This window comes from Trichosurus vulpecula, chromosome 5, assembly GCF_011100635.1.
Source record: "Trichosurus vulpecula isolate mTriVul1 chromosome 5, mTriVul1.pri, whole genome shotgun sequence".
Taxonomy (NCBI): Eukaryota; Metazoa; Chordata; class Mammalia; order Diprotodontia; family Phalangeridae; genus Trichosurus; species Trichosurus vulpecula.
Genome location: NC_050577.1, coordinates 41,367,177 through 41,387,556, shown reverse-complemented (window position 1 = coordinate 41,387,556; position 20,380 = coordinate 41,367,177). Strand labels below are relative to the sequence as shown.

The 20,380-nt window shown below is 37.7% G+C and overlaps 1 protein-coding gene across 2 annotated transcripts in view; it reads right to left on the bottom strand.

Annotated features, from left to right (window-relative positions):
- DNAJC13 (DnaJ heat shock protein family (Hsp40) member C13) overlaps positions 1-20,380 on the bottom strand; it is a 123,042-nt gene that overhangs the window by 7,807 nt on the left and 94,855 nt on the right. For both annotated transcript variants that reach the window (XM_036758915.1, XM_036758916.1), the window contains 11 exons: positions 19,507-19,684; positions 17,342-17,433; positions 14,680-14,779; positions 14,365-14,439; positions 14,074-14,186; positions 12,718-12,887; positions 12,495-12,537; positions 11,675-11,848; positions 6,587-6,766; positions 6,182-6,322; positions 767-910 (listed from right to left, as the gene is read on the bottom strand). In XM_036758915.1, coding sequence (XP_036614810.1) covers positions 767-910; positions 6,182-6,322; positions 6,587-6,766; positions 11,675-11,848; positions 12,495-12,537; positions 12,718-12,887; positions 14,074-14,186; positions 14,365-14,439; positions 14,680-14,779; positions 17,342-17,433; positions 19,507-19,684 — 1,410 coding nt within the window. The remainder of the gene's footprint in view (positions 1-766; positions 911-6,181; positions 6,323-6,586; positions 6,767-11,674; positions 11,849-12,494; positions 12,538-12,717; positions 12,888-14,073; positions 14,187-14,364; positions 14,440-14,679; positions 14,780-17,341; positions 17,434-19,506; positions 19,685-20,380) is intronic.

Here is a 20,380-nt window from a genome sequence, read left to right as displayed (position 1 = left end):
GAAAAGCTATGAGACCATGGTGTACAAAGGACTCTGAAGAATCTGTAAGTTCAACACATCTCTTGCAGGAAGAGTTCAATTACTGAAGCTACTTGAAATCAGTTAGATCGTTAGAACTTACGGCACAAGAAAAAAGTAAACAAAAATTGAAATGTGTCCTTGATTATTACCAACAGAAATACCAGAAGATGAGTCCTCTTGTCTTTAAAGAAACTATGTGATTGTCGAACCACACAATATATTATGATTAAGTAGCAACAAGTCATAATTTTTCTATTGCAATCTTATAATAAAAGGCAGTGTGGCATCCTGGCCAGAGAATAGGCCTATTAAGTCAGGAAGCCCTGGACCCAGCTCCCACTTCAGACATAAACGAGCTGTGTGCCTCTGGACAAGTAACTTTAACCCCTCGGCGCCCCAGGCACTTTTCTAAAATGTCCCCGAAGGTTCTGATGCTCATTAGGAGAGGAACTTCCTCACCTGGAGCTCTCCACACAGAACAAATCACAAGTCCAAACAAAAAATAAATGACATAAATTCATAGTGGGCTGCTATGGTCAAAGACTCACTGTATTTACCTAGAGATAACAAACCCCACCAATCCTCCACAGATATCCTTTAATTTGGCCCGAGTTTCCAGGTAGTTAGGAAGTTCATGCACTAATCCATTCATATCCTCTTCTCTGGCCTCACTTGTAATGGCTCACTAAAGAGTCTCTGGTCTGTCTGGAGCATTGGACCAGGCCACAGTCACTCACACACTCACTTGTTCTCCGTACTGCAGGCTTCGGGTCATCGACTTCAGGGCTTTAACAATCTGAGCCTTTGTGGCTGCTGGACTTTCCAAATTTTCAAGGCCAATACCTTCTAGCAACTTCAACAGATATGGAACCAAGTCTGCTTTCAGGGCCTGTGAGTATCAGATACATTTACTTTTAAAAAAGGATCTAACGAAAGTTAAACCATGAAATCAAGAGGATTTTCACTTGGTGCTAAGGCCTGAGCTGGAACCACCTGCTGGGCTGTTATAGCACTGCTACCCATTGTTGTGATAGTGTTATCAAGATAAGAGAATTACAAAGTAGCTGTATGATTCTATTGTAATGAGAAATGTTTAGGAATGCATTTTACTTTCCAAAGTTATCCAAACAACCACCTGTTTGTTTACGCTTTCTATCATTAAAGTGTGGTATCACAGCTGGTTTTCATTGCCTCTTCCTAATCACAAAGCAAAGATTAAACTCCAGATTACTCAATAAGACATTAAAATTCTCCTTGGTGATCATAATGCAGTGAATATGTGTGGAGGGTTAGGGGAAAGGGGGGCAAGAAAAAAAATCTTGGTTTTAAAAGAAGAGTGACCTTAAAAATTAACACCTCATGTAGTTGTAGATTAACAAGACTTTTTTTGGGTCCTCCAAAATCCTGTTCAGGAGATGGGGTGAGTGATAAAAAACATACCATATAACTTGGTTTCTCTTTGAAAAATAATATCAACGAAAAGATAGGAACAGAATAACCAGAATCACTTCTCGAGAACATAACCATTCAATTTTCTAAGGGTAAACTTTGGATGGAATTAGTGAGATCTATACTTTAAATGCTCTAAGGTTACAACAGAATTTCGGTAGACTTAAGATATTAATTCATTTTGTAAAATAACATCAAAAAGAAAAAAGGCAGCATGATATAATGGTAAAGTCATGAAAATCTGCATTCCAGTCCTGCCTTGGACACATAAACAACTGCATGACCATGGACAAGTTTAGAGTTGCCAGGGGTAACAAGAGATTAAGTTACATAGAGAAGAAACGCAAATCTATTTAGGTGGGAAGAGTTCTACCTGAGAACAAAAGCAAAACATTAAGTAGAGTGTTTGATAAAATCTGAAACTTATGTTACTTCTAGAAGGACTGATGTTTTGACAGCATCTTCTGGGGAACCTAGAAAGCAGTCTGGCAGAAATTAGATGCAACCCAACGTTTATACCATAAACTATGTTCAAACTGATTATGCAACCTGAATATAAAAGGTCACATCATTAAAAAAAAAATTAAACGAGAATTCAATCAAGATAAAGATTGAACAATTTTGGTTATACAAAATTAAAAAGCTTTTGCATAACGGAGACAGCTTGGTTCAAGTTCTATCTCTGACACATACTACCTCTCTGTACTCTACACATTTAAGTCTTCAGAGTGTAGAGAAGATGCCAATTTCCGTGGGTGGAGGGAGTTTCCTCATCTGAAAATTTCCTATATTAGCAAGATCACAGGTCCAGTTTTTATATCTACCCTCATTAAACTTTAAACTTAAATGTGTCCTTCAGCTCACTAATAAAAGTTCTCAATTTTATATCTTGCATGAATAAAATCAATAAAGACACAATCAGAAAAGGATCTGTTCAGTGGGGGAAAAATATCTGCATCAAATATCACCAAGTGAAGTCTGATATCTAAAGTACCCAAGATACTGACACCAAAAGATAACACCAAGTGTTCTCCAGTAGATAAGTGGTAAAGGGATATGAAGACATCATTTGCAAAAGAGCTACAAATTGTAAATGATGAAGTGAACAGGTTCCAGATGACGAAAAGCAAAAGAAATGCGTATTAAAACAACTTTTGGGCCGTTTTAACCTTCATCTCAGGCAGACTGAGAGATGACACAAAGTCTTCAAAGCTGGAGGGGTTCTAGAAAAACAGGAACACTAAGGCATTATTGGTAGAGCTGTGACCTTGTCCAATTGTTCTGGATACCAAGAAGATCAGCTGTTGGTGGCCTCTGCTTCTGTGCTAAGGTTCAAACCCTAAGGAAGTCAAAGACAGACCAATACACTGGGGAACTACTGAAAGCTGCTCTTTGGAGTAGCTAAGAACCGGAAACAAAGGGGGTGACCCTTAACAGGGAACGAAAAAAAAACAAAAACTGTGATATGAATAATGGAATACTACTGTGCAGTAAGAAATATGAAAACAGAGAAACTTGGAATCAAGGGTAACGATCCAAGAGAACAGATATGACAACATAAATGAGAAAAAAAATTTGAAAAAAATTATTAGGAAACTGAAATGTAAGTAATTAAAAAACCAATGAGGTTCCCCAAGAAAAAATAATGAAAAGAAAAATAATGAAACCCCTCCCTGTTCATAGCCGAGACCTGGGGGACTAAACAGGGAGAAGTATTATCTCTGTGGTTCCTATGCTAACGGGATAGTTTTGCTTTCTTTTATGCAATGATGGATGTGGACAAAAAACACTAACTCCAAAGGAGGATCTGAGGCTAGAGGCACCATCCCCCATACCCCAGGACTAGAGGTGATTACAAAAACTAAGCTTCTACAAATTAAAAAAAAAATGCACAGGCAAAGGAGAAAGAATTCAACCATTGAGAGTTACTATGAGAATAGAGACAACCAGGGTTCGTTTTCAGAGAAGCAAAGAAACCCTCTTTTACCTCAAAGAGTAATGTCAAATGGTCACACACCCCCTCCAAAATTCATAGAACTTAAAGACTTTAAAGATCAAATGAGAGGAAAAATTAAGAGAACGATCCAAGAAAAACAAAACTATGAAAAGAAAGTCAACCAATTAGAAAAGGAGATCCAGAATCTTAACTCCTTGGAAATCAGAATTGGGCAAAGGGAAGCCAGCGAAGTCATAAAAGATCTAGAAATAATAAAATATAACTAGTGAAAAAATAGAAGAGAATGTGAAACATCTCATAAGAAAAACAATTATCTGGAGAACAGATCAAGAAGAGAAAGCATAAGAATAATCGGATTACCTGAAAGCTATGATTAAAAAATGAATCTTGATATAATAATTCAAGAAATAATTAAAGAAAATTGTCCTGAAGTATTAGATCAAGAGGGGAAAGTAGAAATAGAAAAAAATCCACTGATCATTACCTGAAAGAGACCTTATAAGGAAAGCCCACATGAATATTGTTGTCAAATCCTGAAACCCTCAGCTCAAGGATAAAATATGAGAAACAAGAAAAAGAATTTAAATATGATGGTGCCACAATTAGAATCACGCAAGACCTAGCAGCAGCAACACTAAAACACTCAGGTCCTTGAAAACTAAATAACAAAGAACGAAAGAACTAGGGTTCTGGCCAAAAATATCATACCCAGCAAAGCTAAGCATAATCCTCAATGGAAAAAAAAAAAAAGGACATTTAATGGTCAGACTTTCAGGATTTTATTGAAAAAAAAAAACCACTAAACTTAATAGAAGATTTGACATAGAAGAGTCAAAAGAAATATAAGGTACATACCAAAGACTAATTACAAAGGATTCAATAAGGACAGACTGTTTTACCTTTTATGTATGTAAAATGGAAAACATATCTAAGATTAGTATTAATAACTGGGTAGTTCATAAGAAAGATCGGGGTAGACCTGAATATATGACTTTAAAAAGTAAAACCTTTTAGGAACACTTAAAAGAGTAATTATCATATACAAATGAGGTGTGAGAGGAAGAACTGACACAGAGGAATTAGATGTGAGAGGAGGGCTATTAGTTCTGGAAACTTCCTTTCATTGGGAATGGGTTCAAGAGGGAACAATACATGTATATCTAGTAGAGCATAAAAGTCTTCTAAATTCAGAAAGAAATAAAACTCTAAGGGGATAGGAAGGGGGAGAGGATAAGGAAGGGATCTCTGGAGGGGAGGATAAGGTTAAAGTGGGGTATAGAAGGATGTTTAGATTCATGGGAATGGGAGGATAAGGGAAGGATCCTGGGGTGGGGGGGTGGGGTTAAGTAATGGGAGGGCAAGGTAGCAGGTAGAAGTAAAGTTGAGGAGTCAGGAGAGAGAGGAAATATAGAGATATGCACAAACATAAAAACAAAGATCAGGAGTAGAATTTGTTGGGTTAAGTATATGTCTATATATGTATGAATGGCGGGGGGTTGGACAAAGTAAAAAGTGCACAGCAGAGAACAAAAAAAAACTTACAAGGAAGCAAAGATGGACAGCTCTCAACACAATACATATTTATTGTTCTATATTTTGAATCCTCTCTTACATTCTGCTGTGCACATGACATGTTTTTCCCCCCTTTTCTTACTTTGTATTTAAGTTTCAATATTTTAAGTTTATAATGTTTTTTTCTTTTCTTAGTATGTATTTAAGTTTTAGTATTTAAGTCTCAAATTAAAAAAAAAGGAAGTAGGGGATTAGAGAGTGGAGAGAGGAAGACCATTTCCTCTTCCATCCCAGAGGCAAAATTCAAAATGACAAAGTTATGTCTCTTGCCTCTTCCACCTGGTCTGGTTGCATTTTTTTCCCTTGGTGTTCATGCCCCAGGGGCTGGATTCATCCCAGGCTTGCCTGGCCACGTGTTCCCTTCAGAAGAACTTCCTATCACCTAATAGACAATCTCATTCCCTAGTAGAGATTATTTCTGCAAGGCATAAAAAGTATTTTGAGAACTAATCAAGAGTGTGCAGGCTTCTGAGAACCAACTGCTATATTTCCAGTGTAAGTATTTACACCTCAGAAATTGGTAAATGCTACAAAACAGATCTTAATTTACTGTTTTATGCATTGTCTAGGCTTAAGAAAATGATTAAGCATTAATTGTATTTGCAAATTAAAAATCAATCAATCAATAAACATTAAGTGCCTACTCTATGCCAGGCACTGTGCTAAACACATAAACATACATTTTTTTTTTAAACTGGTTGTTAAACATTTATTAGCATACCTTTGGGACCAATTTACATTAATGTGTAAAAGACCAAGATGGTAATTCTAAATGTTTACTAAGAAGCATTTTTATAATAATTACTTCACTAAAAATTCTGGTGGAATTTAAGACAACATGACCAATAAAATAAAAAATTGCAGGAGGCTACTACTACCTAGTCAAGCTAACCATGGCTGGGGTTCTGCCCCTAGGATTAATCTCTTCCTTATGTTCATACTACTTTTCTTTACTTCTCATTTTCTTAATTTGTGAACTTCTTAAAACCTCCAATTTTTTCCCCCATAGTGGCTACCCTACAGTGATGAATTTCCAGTGATTAAGAATGGGACAAGAGCAACCTTTTATCAAGTGTTTTTAAGATGGAGATTGACTACACCTATAAGCAGATTAGAGGAATTACTCTACCAAGTGAGAACTGGTAGTAACTCTAATTTTGCAATACAAATAGAACTGTTTACCTGGGCTACTAAATCGCTTTGCTCCCTTTGAAACATCCGATTAATTGCTTCACAGGCTAGACCAACTGTGTCTGATCGCCTTTTCATTCCATTCATCAGTGGACCAATGGTGTCTAGAGATGCCATTGCACGAACACACAACTATATACGCAAGAAGAAAAGTTGCACCGTTATTAAGCCCTGCTTCTGAATAAAGTAATACACTATCAAAGTAAACTTGACCATCTACATTTTACAATTTATTTATATGGAGGAAAATTTAAATCAACTGTATTAAATGTGAGCTTTCTATAATTGGTTAAAATATGTTAATGTTATCAGAATAGATCAAATTTGAGAAGAGATTTGAAATGACTGAATTCTATTGTTTTTTATTACAACTGACTCTTCCATAAAGAAAAATACCTCATTATCAGAGAGTGAATGTATGACTCGAATAGCGCTCTTTGGAATCGCATTGTTCTTGTGGTTCATGGCTTGGATGACTTTAGGCAGATGACCCAGTGGTGGAACTTGATCTGCTAGCTGGGGTTGTGCACTGAAAAGACATACTGCTGCTGTTGTTAAAGTTTCCAGGGTTTCTCCCTTTGGGGGGGAAAAAAAAGCAAAATCTCAAACATACAAAAATAGGGTAGTTAATTATTTTGCATTTACAACTAAGGATCCTTGAGTGTTAAGCACTAAAATTAGAAAGTCATTTCATAAAACGAAGACATGTTTTTTCCATTTCTTTGACTTTCAATATTTAAAAGAAAATAAATCCCACTTTTATTTAAATAGCCATTTGCTTGAGTAGAACACCATCAGTAATGTTTACTTTTTAAAAATATAAATTTTCAAAAGTTTTAGAAGGAATCGCCAAGTATTTTAGTGATTCTCATGTCAGGAGACACTGACAGCCTAGAAAAAGCTAACATACCAGTGTGCTATTTTCATTTTAAAAATTATGTGTGTATGTGTATATATGTTACACACATATAAATTTCAATCAGCAAAAATCTATCTTCTCCCTCCCCAACTCTTGTTCCCCTAATTACAAACAAAAGAAAAAACAAAACCTCTGTTAAAAACATGTACAATTAAATAATAAGACAGTTTCTGCACTGGCTATATCCAAAGAAAGTCTCACTGTTGACCCTGAGTCCATCATCTCTATCAGGAGGTATCCATCATTAGTTCTCTGGAATCCTGGTTGGAATTATAATGCTGTTATTCAGCTGTTTTGGTTGTCTCTGACTCTTTGTGACCCCATTTAGGGTTTTCTTGGTAAAGGTTTTTGAGTACTTTGCTATTATTTCCTTTTCTAGCTCATTTTAGAGATGAGGAAACTGAGGTCAACAGGGTGAAGTGACTTGCCCAGGGTCACACAGCTAATAAGTATCTGAGGTCAGATTTGAATTCATCATTGAGTCTTTCTGATTCCAAGCCCAGTGCTCTATCCATTGTCTTTATCATATTATTGTCATCGTATAAACTAGGTTCTGCTTCTTTCACTTTGCATCACTTTGTATAAGTCTTCCCATGGTTGTATGAAATAACCCCTTCATCAATTGTCATAGCACAATGCTATTCCATCACATTTTTATATCATAGCTTGTTCAACCATTCACCAACTTATAAGCATCCTCTTAAATTTCTATTCTTTGCCACATCAAAGAAAGGCTACAAATATTTTTGTACATCCTTGGTAAGTTTTCCTAAGGATTAATCTCTCCCATAATCTACATTCTCTCTAATTTCCCTTTGTCCCTTCTCTTTCCCTGTTGAAATACATTTCCTTACACAACTATGCATGTTCTTCCCTCTTCTGACAAAGTAGATGAATGAGTTTTATGTCAGCTATTACCCCTATACTTTCTTCCTTGTGTGTATAAACATCTCCTTGTATGCTTTGACTGTGAGATAATTTTCCCTAACCTTCTTTCACCTGTGTTCCTCCATCCCCCAATCTCCCCATTATATATTCCTTTTCCTCTTGCTTTCCATTCTTTCCTTAGGATCATCAAGTCACAACCAGAACATTTCCTGGCCTTGTCTCATTAGAGTCCCTCTATGATCCCTACTGATAGGGTTCAGAGGGGCTATATGTATCATCTCCCCATATCTGAATGTAAGTAGCTTTTCTTCTTTAGTGCTTTAGCATTGTTCATTCATGTTACATTTTTATATTTCTCTTCACTTGTGCTTAAATGTCAATGTTGTCAGCTCTAGTCTTTTCATACTAGAATGCTTAGAAATCCTCTATTTCATTAAATGTGTATTTTTTTCCTCCTGCATAATTTACTCAGTTTTGCTGGGTAAATTGTTTCTGGCTGAAGGTGTCTTTTGTCTTACGTAATACGTTATTCCAAGCTCTCTGCTCCTTCAAAGTGGTGGCTGATCAATCATGAGTAATCCTGACTGTGGTTCCTTGTTACTTGAATTCTTTTGTGGCTTCTTGATGTATTTTTTTCTTTTACCTTGATGCACTCTCTAGCTTTTGGCTAAAATCCTCCTGGGAGTTTTCTTTTTAACAGTTCTTTTAGGAGGTGACCCATGGATCCTTTCTACTTCCACTTTCTCCTCGGGTTCTAAGAGATGTGGACAGTTTAAAAAAAAACTTGAAATATGAAATTTGGGAAATATGCAATCTACCTTCAGAGAGGTGATGGCTTTTTTTTGTGCTGTATTTTCAGAACTGGTTTTGGAGGGGTCTGTAAGTTTTTGGTGCTTTCAAGATGCTGTTATCCTGGTAGAGGTATGATTACTGCTCTCCTGGTCTTTACTTAGAAAGGGTCTCTGATCCCCTGCAGCAGTAAGTACTAGTACTCTTCTTGGCTCTGGCACTATGACCAGGTCCCCTGCTCTCCTGAGGCCACGAGTACTACTGTTCCTTTTTGCTTTGGAACTGGGAGTACGGCTCCTGGTCCCTTGTGACTGGCCACAAGTGCTCATCTCTGCCCAGGAACTATGACCCAGAAATGAGTATGGGTAGTAGAGTTGCTAACTAGCACCAGTACTGGGTCCCCCATAATCTCTTTCTGACCAGCTGTCTGACACCCCCCTTTACCACCTCTGGGCTGAGAGCTCTCAAAGCTGCTGCTGCTACCTCGAGGACCCACCATCTACGCCAGCGTCAAACACCTCTCCTGCTGACCTCCTAAGTTGTCTTGGGCTGGAAATATGTCTCACCTTGACCTTTCGTTGGCTCTGCTATACCAAAGTTTTGTTTGAGGCTTTATTTTAAAGTTGTTTGGAAGGGAATGTTGCGAGAGTTCAGCTGGGTGGCTGTGTCTCCTTGGCCATCTCAGCTCGTCTTCTATTTTTTTCTTTAGTCTTTTGACCATTTTAATATTTCTTGTTGTTCCTGGAGTCACTGGTTTCTATTCAGTCAGTTCTAATTTTCAGAGAATGTATTACTTGGATCAGGTGCTATAACTCTTCAATTTCTTTAACAGATCTCATCTCCCCACCCCAAGCACTCTTATTTCATTTATAAAAGCATTCTTAACTCTTGCTTCATCTCTTCCAGGAACTGTAACCAAATCATGTTCTCGCTTCATTTTACTTTGAAGATTTTCTAGGTGAGGTTGTTCTCTTCTTCAGGGTTTGTATCTTGAACATTCCAGTCACCACCATAGCTTTTTAGGATGGGTTTTTCGTTTTTTTAATTTGTTCATTCTTCCAGTCTACTTCCTGACTTTGGCCTTGATGTGAGGGCTGGGCTCTGTGTACTTCTGGAGGAAAGGTCTGGACTGGTCTTGTCACTGCTTTCTTGGTTTACTGAGTTTTCTTCCAGGATCTCAGGGAGAACTCAAGCTGGGGACCTGCATGTTATCTGTGCTCCTTAAGTAGTCAGATTAGTACAAATTCTGAGCAGCAGTCAATGCTGCTGGGCTCAGTTACTGGCAGCCAGCTAGGAAGTTCTATTCAGAGTGACAAGACTGTAGGCTTCTCTTTGGTCTGGGATTCCTGCCCTGGTTATGCTTTTGCAGACTTCAGACTAGGCTAGAAGCTAGAACTGAGACCCTGCTATGCCTTTAGCATTAGAGTCCCATCACTGCTGTTTGTTTCTGTACTTGCTCCTTCTAGTCTAGGGACTGCTCCCTAACTAAGAATTTCACCCTGGGTGTAGATCCCTTCCACAATCATCCCTGAATCACAGACAACAGAGCTGCCCATTGGCACCTGTTCCTGCACCCTGCAGGGCCTCATTAAGATGCTGGCATCTCTTCTTTTCCTGAGAGCCAAGGGGCTGTGTGTTGAGCTCCTCCTGATCAGACCCATCCTCAATATCCAGACTCCTCTGATCCCCTATGCTGACCCCTAGCTCGAAAAGGGACTCCCTGTGACTTTGTCTCGGACTTCCTCATTTCTCAGGATTTGGTCTGGTACCTGTTCTAGATCTTCATTATGCACCATCCCACCACCCTTGGCCATGTGTTACTTTCAATTTTTATTGCAAGACTTATTTGTTGTAGGCAGTAAATTTGTAATGTCAAGAAAAAGAATTCTATTACACTTGGCTTATATTTTTTTGAAAAGAGCACTATGTACTTCTGATATGTATTAAAATAATGATGCGCATTAATACATAACCAGAAGGAAAAGTGGCAGACCAAAGAAAATGTAACCCTGCTCTCCTATATTATTTTAAGTGCTTAATGAATATTTGCTGTTTGAACAAATGCTAATATAAATTACAATGTGGGCAATAATAGCCCAACAAGGAATAAATGTAGGAATTCAAAAAGGAAAATCTTATAGGTAAATTTAGAAGAACACTTCATTGTAATGCTGATTTTTCAGAAAAAAATATTAACTAGCCCATGAATCTTAACTCACATGTACATCTGTCAGTGATAACTCTAAAAGTTCAAATAAACGAAGTTTTACATAGTACTTAAACCAGATGTATGTGAGCGTGCACACACTCGAGTGAGGGGATTGGGATGGGTGTTTAGAAGGGGGGTAGCTCAAGGGTCACTTTGGTATAACACTTCCACCAGTATAAGGGTCTTTTTTCAAAAGAGCAACTTCTAAGGGGTAGGATTTGCTATCCTTGTCAAATGCTCTTTATCCGTTTACCAACTCAACCTACTTCTTTCTTCCACATACAAAAATACCAGATACATGAAGTTTCTATTGTAAACCTGAATGATGTGCTTCTGCCTGATGCCAGCTCTTCTCCAGATTGCTGAATCATCATAGAGAAATCAAAACTTTCTTGGAGCTCTTACATTATGAATGAATGCTTTCAAAATGGACACACCCAGCTACTTCAGAAATGATGCCAATTATTGACATCTGCTTTTAAGTAAGCCGATAGTAGAAACATACTGAATGTTAATGCTGTTTTCTTGTCCTGAAACAAAGGTCATCCTAGAGTGTGTAAATTCTGAAGCACATGAGCATGAAGATTTCATTTTCACAAATAAAGTTAGATTTTTTTCACCCTTCTCCAGCTGGCATTCCTATTTAAATATTTTGCATATTTGAAAAATCATTGCTTACATGAGGACTGTTCTTCTCCAGTAATTCAGTTAATTTTTCTAATAGTGCAATAAGAAATTCCCTTGGTTTCCTAAGAACCCAAGCTGGTTGTGCAATAAAGATCCTCAAGAAGACTCCTCCAACAGCTAGTTCCCCGTTTGCTTCACCATACACAACAGCAAAGTCTTCAGGCAACTATAAAATGGGAAAGCAAATCAAGGTCAAAATCACAAATGACTGAGAAGCTAATTGTGAAGAGAGAATGAAATTGGAGTCTGCTAATAAAGAAATGCACATGATTGTGTAACTATATGCCTCTATATCTTTGGACCTGTCAGAACAGTGACATTTTAATTAATGTAATGCAATCTTAATGTTAAGAGAAAGTTAAAAACTGACAGTTTTGATGTATTAGTATTCTACCGTGGTATATACGTACATACACTATGTAGATATAAATATATATACACATATACATAGACAGAGATAGAGATATAGATATACTAATATAAACTACTGTCTCCTGACCTAGTGGGGCAAGAATACAGTTTTTCTACTCCTTTAATAATGAGCTAACCTGAAGAAACTTGAGTCACCAAACACTTAAAAAGACTAAATCAGCACACAGAGGCAGCACAGATTCAAACTCTCAGTATAAGGACTGTTTCATAAGTGTGTCACTTGTTTGAAGTTAGCCAACCCAGGTGACCTCTTGTAGCCTGTTTCTTCATCCACAAAACAGGGATAATAAAATATGTACTACAACTAGGCCATAACACTGGAATGTGAATCAAATGAGAACACACACTCTAACAATAAAGCTGTTAATATTTCTTGTTACCTTCCAGTTTATTTCAGGGTTGTCTTTCTGATTTTTAAAGTGCCTTGAGGGGAAAAAAAAAGGAATAAAAAATCAAACTTCATCTTGAAAATGATACACACATTAGCTTCTTCCAGCTCAAATGTAAAGAATCAATGAAGAGATAAGAGAGGTAAATGTTTGCCCCTTCCCTGCCACAAACATTTATTTAAGGGGATAGCTATTACCATAAATCTTTACATACTCTAACATCATTTCTCGAACTGTTGTGGACACTTTATCTCTGGAGTTGTCATTCCAAATTAACTCTGGATTTTCATGAGTTCCTTCAAAAATGTGAACAGCAGCTTCAGGACTATCTCTCATGGCATCCATGAATACGCCTGGTAGAAATTTCATTAATGTAATTCTAACCTGCAAAGAAAGTCAAGAAAAATGCACTAGAAACAAATGAATTGTAGAACAAAATAGTTTTCTAATAATAGAAAAATTCTGATACTTATACCATGATGATAACTAATTTAACATTAACATAAAGTAAGGGTCACAGAATGGGAGAAAAAACACCAATCAAATTGTATGAAGATATCACCTTGAACACGAAGGTCATAGAAAGGAATGAATGACTTTTTAATCTCCACTTAATTTTAAACAATACTTTATTTAAAAAAAAGTTTATGTGGGTTTTTTGGAGGGGTGGGGCTTCTGCAAATTTAACTAGCAGATCACATTGAAAAAGTATTACTTACTATCACAGCCAGTTTCATAAATGCATAACCATTCAAACTGAGCCATAATTTCAAAAACTGAGTCGTTTCATTACTCTTTTTAAGGTTCATGTTATTGCCAAACCAATGAGAACAAGTTACACCTTCTGAACCAGACCTTCTTCTCCCTGCTCCCCTACCCCAATCAGATATAGCTGCATAAAACTATGCTACTTTGGACAAATTATATAATGGGAGAACTAGGAAGCTAAGTCTATTCTAAGTTGTATTAAGTGGATCACATTATCAGGGAGGGTTGTATATAATTATGAGTTCAAGTTTATGGCCCCAATTTTGAACACTGCAATTAGGACCTACAATTTAACCCCTGATTATCAATAATGCTGTCAGTTTAGTGGCTGCAATGTCTATAGTTGTATAGAGGAGGAGTTCTAACAACTACTTTCCTTCATGGTTGTTGCCAGATGTTAGTGTTGAAATTTTTTCCATTTTTTTTCCTGAAGGGCTTCAAAGCAATATTAAATATTTGTTTTTGATTTTTACTTCAGTGGAAATGGGAGGACAGTGTGCAACCATATTTCAAAGACCACCCTTTCCTATATTTAGACATATATGAAACCATCTTTAGTTTGGGGAAGCATTTTGAGTGAAATGCAAGTTCCTCTAATTATAATTTGCTTAAAACCACTACTTAGAACAAATAGATCATTTCAGGTTTGATTTGTCATGGTTCTCTTATCAAGTTGTTTTCACATCCCTTCCCACTTTTATTGGCTTTAGGAAAAATTACATGATTATAAAATTAGTCTATCTTCCTTCCAGATTTAACTCTTCAGGCATTTAACAAGATTTGGGGCATTTACGGAGCTTACCTTTGGCCCTATCAATTTATCTGCTGTCATTTTAGCAAAGAGCTCGGCTGTCTGGGCTCGGACTTGTGGGTGGGTTGAATTGCAGAACATGTCCAGCAAATAAATTAGAGCTCCTGTTGAGGAAAAACAAGTCCAACTATCAGAATTAGCCACCTCTCTATGTCAACAAGGGGCAGCTTCTGCCCCTCACTTATGATAAGCCATAAGTGTGCATGCACATTATTCAAAGGGGCTGAAAACAAACTTTTCCATGAGAGCAAAGAATAATAAGGAACTGAATGATTTTACTACCTTTGGCCATTGCCTCTTTGATTATTTTTGTACTTGATGTCAACGCATAGAGAGTTTCAAGAACAAGCTGGCGGCCTGAAGAGAAGAAGCAAGAAAGCCTAATTAAATGAATGCAGAGTCAGTCATTATAATACCCTGGGAATGCCTAGAACTAAGTGACCAGCAGATCTCTGAGAGTTTATCTAAGGTTCACTGGAAGGCCAGGGATAAAGAACTTTTCAAATAACTTGCAACATGCTTTCCCCACTATTGGTACAAATAAATGAAAACTGGCTATACTTTGATTTTAAAAATCTACTAAATGGCTATACGCACTTGATGGCAGCGAATGCAGAAGGGCCAGTAAATTGGACAACACTACTGATTCTGCAATGTTGTTGACACATTCTTGATTAGATGTCACTATGTTCACAACCTGAAAATTAATGAAAGACTTAAGTAAGTTATGAAAAAATTATAAAGAACTACAGTTTTCAACAGAACACTTTAATATGCCAGACACTTTGGTCTGGGGAAGAAAATTTGGGGCTGAAATAAGGTCAAGTAAATGTAGTAATAAAACAGGGAAAGGGGAGCTTATGTAACAAGTATTTAACTTTTAGAGAAGATTTTCGTTTATTCATTAGAAGTAACAAAGTCACAATATTTAATATACCACCAAATACGTATTTGTAGTGTATACCAAAACAGAGTACATTTTGTTTCTAAATCATAATTAGGAGTTGGTAAAGATGAAAATGTCCTCCAAATACACTGATATATCTGAAATAACTTGTTGCTAGTATGCTAACAGTACTAAAACTGCTGCATTTTAAGGCACAAAACAAAGAATCAATATCACCTTGGTATGTGATGCTGAGCTATAATAAACTTTACCTAATGAAAAAGAAAATATTGCTAGGTGCTTGTCCTTTACAGCCTGAAACAAAAAACGATGTAGTTCAAACAATCAGACTCATAAGAGCATTGACTCAGGTTCAAATCCTGATGTGCTTGCTACAAAGGCAACCCAGGAAAGGTCACAAAGCCTCTGAGGGCCTGTTTCGTCTTCTGAAAATGATGGGTTGGGCCTACATGGCCTCTTCTGCAGCACCAGCTACAAAGTTGATGCTGTATCAAGGATCTTGTATTTAGGAGCTTAAGATCTAAGTAAGGGAAACATTACATCTTAGGACTAAGATTCTAGCAGAACTGGAAGAAGGGACCTCAGCAGCCAGAATCCAAACCCTTAATTTCCCTCTCTTCCCCTAGTTTTCCTCATCTTCATTTAAAAGAATATATATTTTGTACTTGAACATGAAATGGTGCATTTCTACACCCAGAGAACAAAGAAATCACTAATCTTCATTTCATACTGCTAGCTTTTAGGGAAGAAAAAAAGATGTAAATACTTTTAAAAGAAAGGAGAAAAATTTGCAAAACAAAGTCAAAACAAATCAACTCAGTGACCAAAGAAATCTAACAATGAGAGTCTCTTCCTGCCTTTGATGGCCATCACCTGTCTACTCTACCAGAAGGTGGGTAAGAGGCTTCACCTGAACTTCTTTGAATTGCCCAGAGAGCCCAAGTCTTCCCAAGCTATTTTCCTTTCTGACACTGCTGTCCTGGTAAAAACTGCTCTCCAGCTTGTCCACACTGCAAACATCGCAGGATTCTCTGAGGTCACCCCTTGGTAGTCTCTTATGGTACAGTAATAGCTTCTGACCTGCAAGTGCCCCTTTGATTCCCGACACTGTCCAACTACCCCCGAGGGCCCCAGGATCCTGTCCGTTCCCGCCCAGCCCTTCCTCCCTATCCATGATTTTGCCCTGCTGAGTTTGTGGTATTTCCACACTAAAGTGAGTGAGTGAGTGAGAGAGAGAGAGAGAGAGAGAGAGAGAGAGAGAGAGAGAGAGAGAGAGAGAGAGAGAGAGAGAGAGAGAGAGCGCGTGCGTGCGTGCGTGTGTGTGTGTGTGTACCTCTCCTTAATCCATCCATTTCAGGTAAAGGTGGGGCTTATGGGATACTCATTTCCCATACCTTCATCAATTGTGGTTTTCTCTTTCTCTCATCACAATTATGAGAAAGAGCTGCCAAGGCCCTCACACTCAGTCCTCCTCAGGGCACCCCCAGCTTTTGCTGCCTGGCTCAATGCAAAACTGTGCAGGCCACCACATCTCGAGAGGCAAATCTGTACTGGAGCCCCTTTTCTGAAGCCCTCTCCTGTTGTCCTAGGGCTTCTGGGTGGCCTCTGGGAAAAGTCATTTGTCATTTCTCATTGAATTTCTGGATCGTTATTCGGCCTGGTGAGAACTCTGGGTTTTCCTGGAATAGGTACCTAGGAACTAGGTTGTCTGCCTCCTGTCCAGGCAGCCATCTTGTTTGCTTTTCCCAAACCCCTCATTTTAAAGGTAAGGACACTAAGAGACTATAGACTTTAAGGGACAGCTAGGTCTGGAGGCAGGAAAAGTGGAGTTAAAATCTGGCCCCAGACATTTCTAGCTGTATGATCCTAGGCAAGTCATTTCACCCTGTTTGCCTCAATTCCTCATCTGTTAAATGAGCTGGAGAGGAAATGGCAAACCACTCCAGTATCTTTACAAGAAAACCTCAAATGTGGTCACGAAGACCCAGACATGACTGAAATGACTGAACGACAATACTAAGGCCCAGAGAAGTTAAATGATGTTCCCAAGATCACACAGATAGCCAAATGAAAGGGGCAAAATATGAATGCATGTCTTGACTTCAAAGGTAGTGATTTTGCCACTCAATCACGTAATATCTTCTGGAATAAAGCAGGAAAATACAGGGTATTTATTTTTTTAAAACAACCACAACCACCTTTTTATAGGACCCTACTGTTTTGGTATGAACTTAAGTTTTCAACTGAAATACTACTCTGTAAGTTAAAAGAAAAATGATGGCAGATGGATACTTGGGTAAAGAACTGTCTGTGAAGCAAACCCCATACAGCCTTAACTGGGAAAGATGTTACCTCTAAAGCCAACTGCTGCACTTGGCCAGCTCCATGAACACGGAGAAGAGAAAATATCAATTTAAAATGACCAACACATTCACACTCTGAACCTGTAAAAATAAGAATAACATTTTGATTCATACCTGAAAGCATTCCCTGAATTTAAAACTGCTTTTTAAAAAGCACACTACTGTTTCCTACAATTTTAAATTTCTTAAATACTATCTTAACTGTGATACAAACTAAGTAAAACATCCTTCTGGCCATTAAACTTAAGAGAAAAATTTAATCTATTGGTGGCCATTGGTTTTCTGAGCTTTTGTGTCTCTCTTCCATCTTATTTAGAAACAAAGTGGCTGTCTCTGCCAAATAAACCTTGATTCACATCGGCTCTGTCATAGGACATTCCTTCAAACACCACCTCTGGCACTTAGGCCACAGTGGCCATGAGCAACCCATTGAGGATCTCTGGGTCTGAATTTCTCGAGGCAAAATGAGGGAGCTGGATCACACTGGTCTTTTAAGTCCCTTTTAGCTCTTAATCTATGATTTCGCTCAAATTTAGTTCAAAATTTAAGGTGTGGGTTTTAGTTCTTCCACTATTATTAAATGACCTTTCTTCTTGGCAGTCCTAAGAGACTTCCATTTGAATTTGAATTAAACTCCAGTGTTTTGAGAGGTTCAGACATTACTTTGGATATCAGTAATCTTTAGAACGTATGTAGGAAAGCTATCATAATATCTAATGTGCAGCAACAAAAGCTATACAGAGTAAGCATTCAATAACCCTTTGAATAACTAAGTAGCAATATGTTTCATATCCTATGAAACCACTATCATAAGTTACATATAGCAGGCCATGAGTTTACTAAGTTTACAACCTAATGATTCCTTTCTGTTTTGCCACACAATTGCCAATTGTGGAACTTATACGTTCTGACGTTTAAGAACACTCATCTTATACCTCTGGTTTTCATTTTTCTTATCTGTAAAGGGCCCTCTTGAAAACTCTGTGCCAGGCTTTAAGACTATTTAATACAGCTATTTTTAAATGACAAGGCTATGATCTGGACCTGTGATTTCACTGGTGTGGTCTTCTTGTCTCATTCACCCCCTCTGCAGTTACTGGTTCTGATCAATGCCTATGGAATCTTCCAAACATATGCCCATGTCATTCTTTCATTCAAACCTTTAGTAGTTCTCCAAAAATGACTACTCTGGCCCTCATGGCCCTTGGATCTAGTTCCAGTTTACCTCATCAGAGTTATTACAAGCGATTTCTTTTTCTGACTCTCAAATTCTAGCCAAGCTGTCCCCTTCCTGCCCTCTAGTTCATGCTTATACCTGGAATGGACTACTTGTACTAACCCCTACCCTTCTATGTTTGTGGGTGTGCATAAACTTTGGTGATGTTGAACTGAATCTGTATAATTTAAGTCTTTAGATATGATACTGGGTACTAAATCAATCTCAGGGCAGGGAGAAAAAAATTTTAAAAGCCATTTACTTTACTGGTTGTACCACTGTAGGGCAGGTGTTAGCAAGCTATGGCCCACATGCCAAATCTAGCCCATCTATCCTTTTTTTAACGTTACAAAATGTAAAAAACATTCTTAGCTCATGAGCTGTACACAGACAGCGGGCCATGTTCAGCTCCCAGTTTGCCAACCCTGTTCTGCAGTAACGAATCTACTCTTAAAGCTCTATATGGAATGAAAATCTACTTCTTTTTAGGGCTTTCAACCCAAGATCACTTATTCAACAAATACCCCTAGTACCTATTCTGTGTACGACACTATCGGGGATATAAAAATGAATAAGGTAGCTTCTGTCCTTAACTCACAAACTGTAAGTAATTTAAAGTATTATTGCCTTTAGTAGCTATTTTATCTGATATAACATTTTATGTTCTCAATTTGATTTGTTGTAACCACTTTAGTTCATTTTATTGCTCCTTGCAATGCAGCAGAAATTTCAGAATGACTCAGATTTCCTCCCCCCACCCCAACTCTCAAGGAGATCTACACTAGCTCACAGCCCACAATACACATATAACTAAAACATGAGGTAAATGCCTCCATTTTCTTTTTATACTGTGGTAAACCTATAGTGGTCCATATAGTCAGAGACTGTCTTTTCAGAGTTATAGAAGCATTTATTAATTACTAAATACATCTACACACCTGGGTTATGTTTTATAACATTTCTCAAAGCCTCCAAAGCCATTTCAACTCTTGGCAGCCGATCTCCATGTTGCTCTGACTCCACTTTTGCAGTATGTGTGATAGCCATGAAAGTGTGGAGGTACTGGGCTTGGGAGCCTATATAATCCAAAAGACTTGCAGCAAATGCTTTTGGAAGCTAAATAAAAAAAAATGAAACATTAAAAAATTAGGAATACTTTACATTAAAATTCAAAAGTGTATAATATTTCAGAGCGGGGAAAATGGTTATTACCATTTAGATGTTTTCCATAATTTATATACATGGTATATAAATGGTATACTGGAAAATTGTTTTTTTTTTTCTAATGACATGTATAACAAAACCTCAATTCTTGACCACACTCCACCAAACAAGAGAGTATGTTTACAAGTATGGAGGAAAAAAAAAATTTTCTTAGGTGTCTTCAGAAATTAGGGACCTAAATGGTAACTCTATATTCATTCAGCCACTCCTACAACCTTGCCCATCACATTTGAGGAAACCTCTTCTTCAATTGGCCTTACAAACTGCTAATTTATGAAAAAAGAAAATCACTAGTGGGTAACTGGCCTGCTGGCTAGGAAGACACCAGATCAGACAAGCTGTGTAAGCCAAGGTATGATCTAAGGGCTGCACAAATACCAGGATCACTGTAAGCCATCAGCTCCACTTGCACTCCCAAATGGAGCCATTTGGTGAGGCTATATTTACATATGTGTATACACTACATCAAGCTACTATACACAAAACACAGGAAAGAATATTATCCTCTCTGTGGGCTTTACCTAGCTTTCTCACTATCATGCAGACTAGAGAATTCAGGAAACAAATAAATATGCACACACATATGTA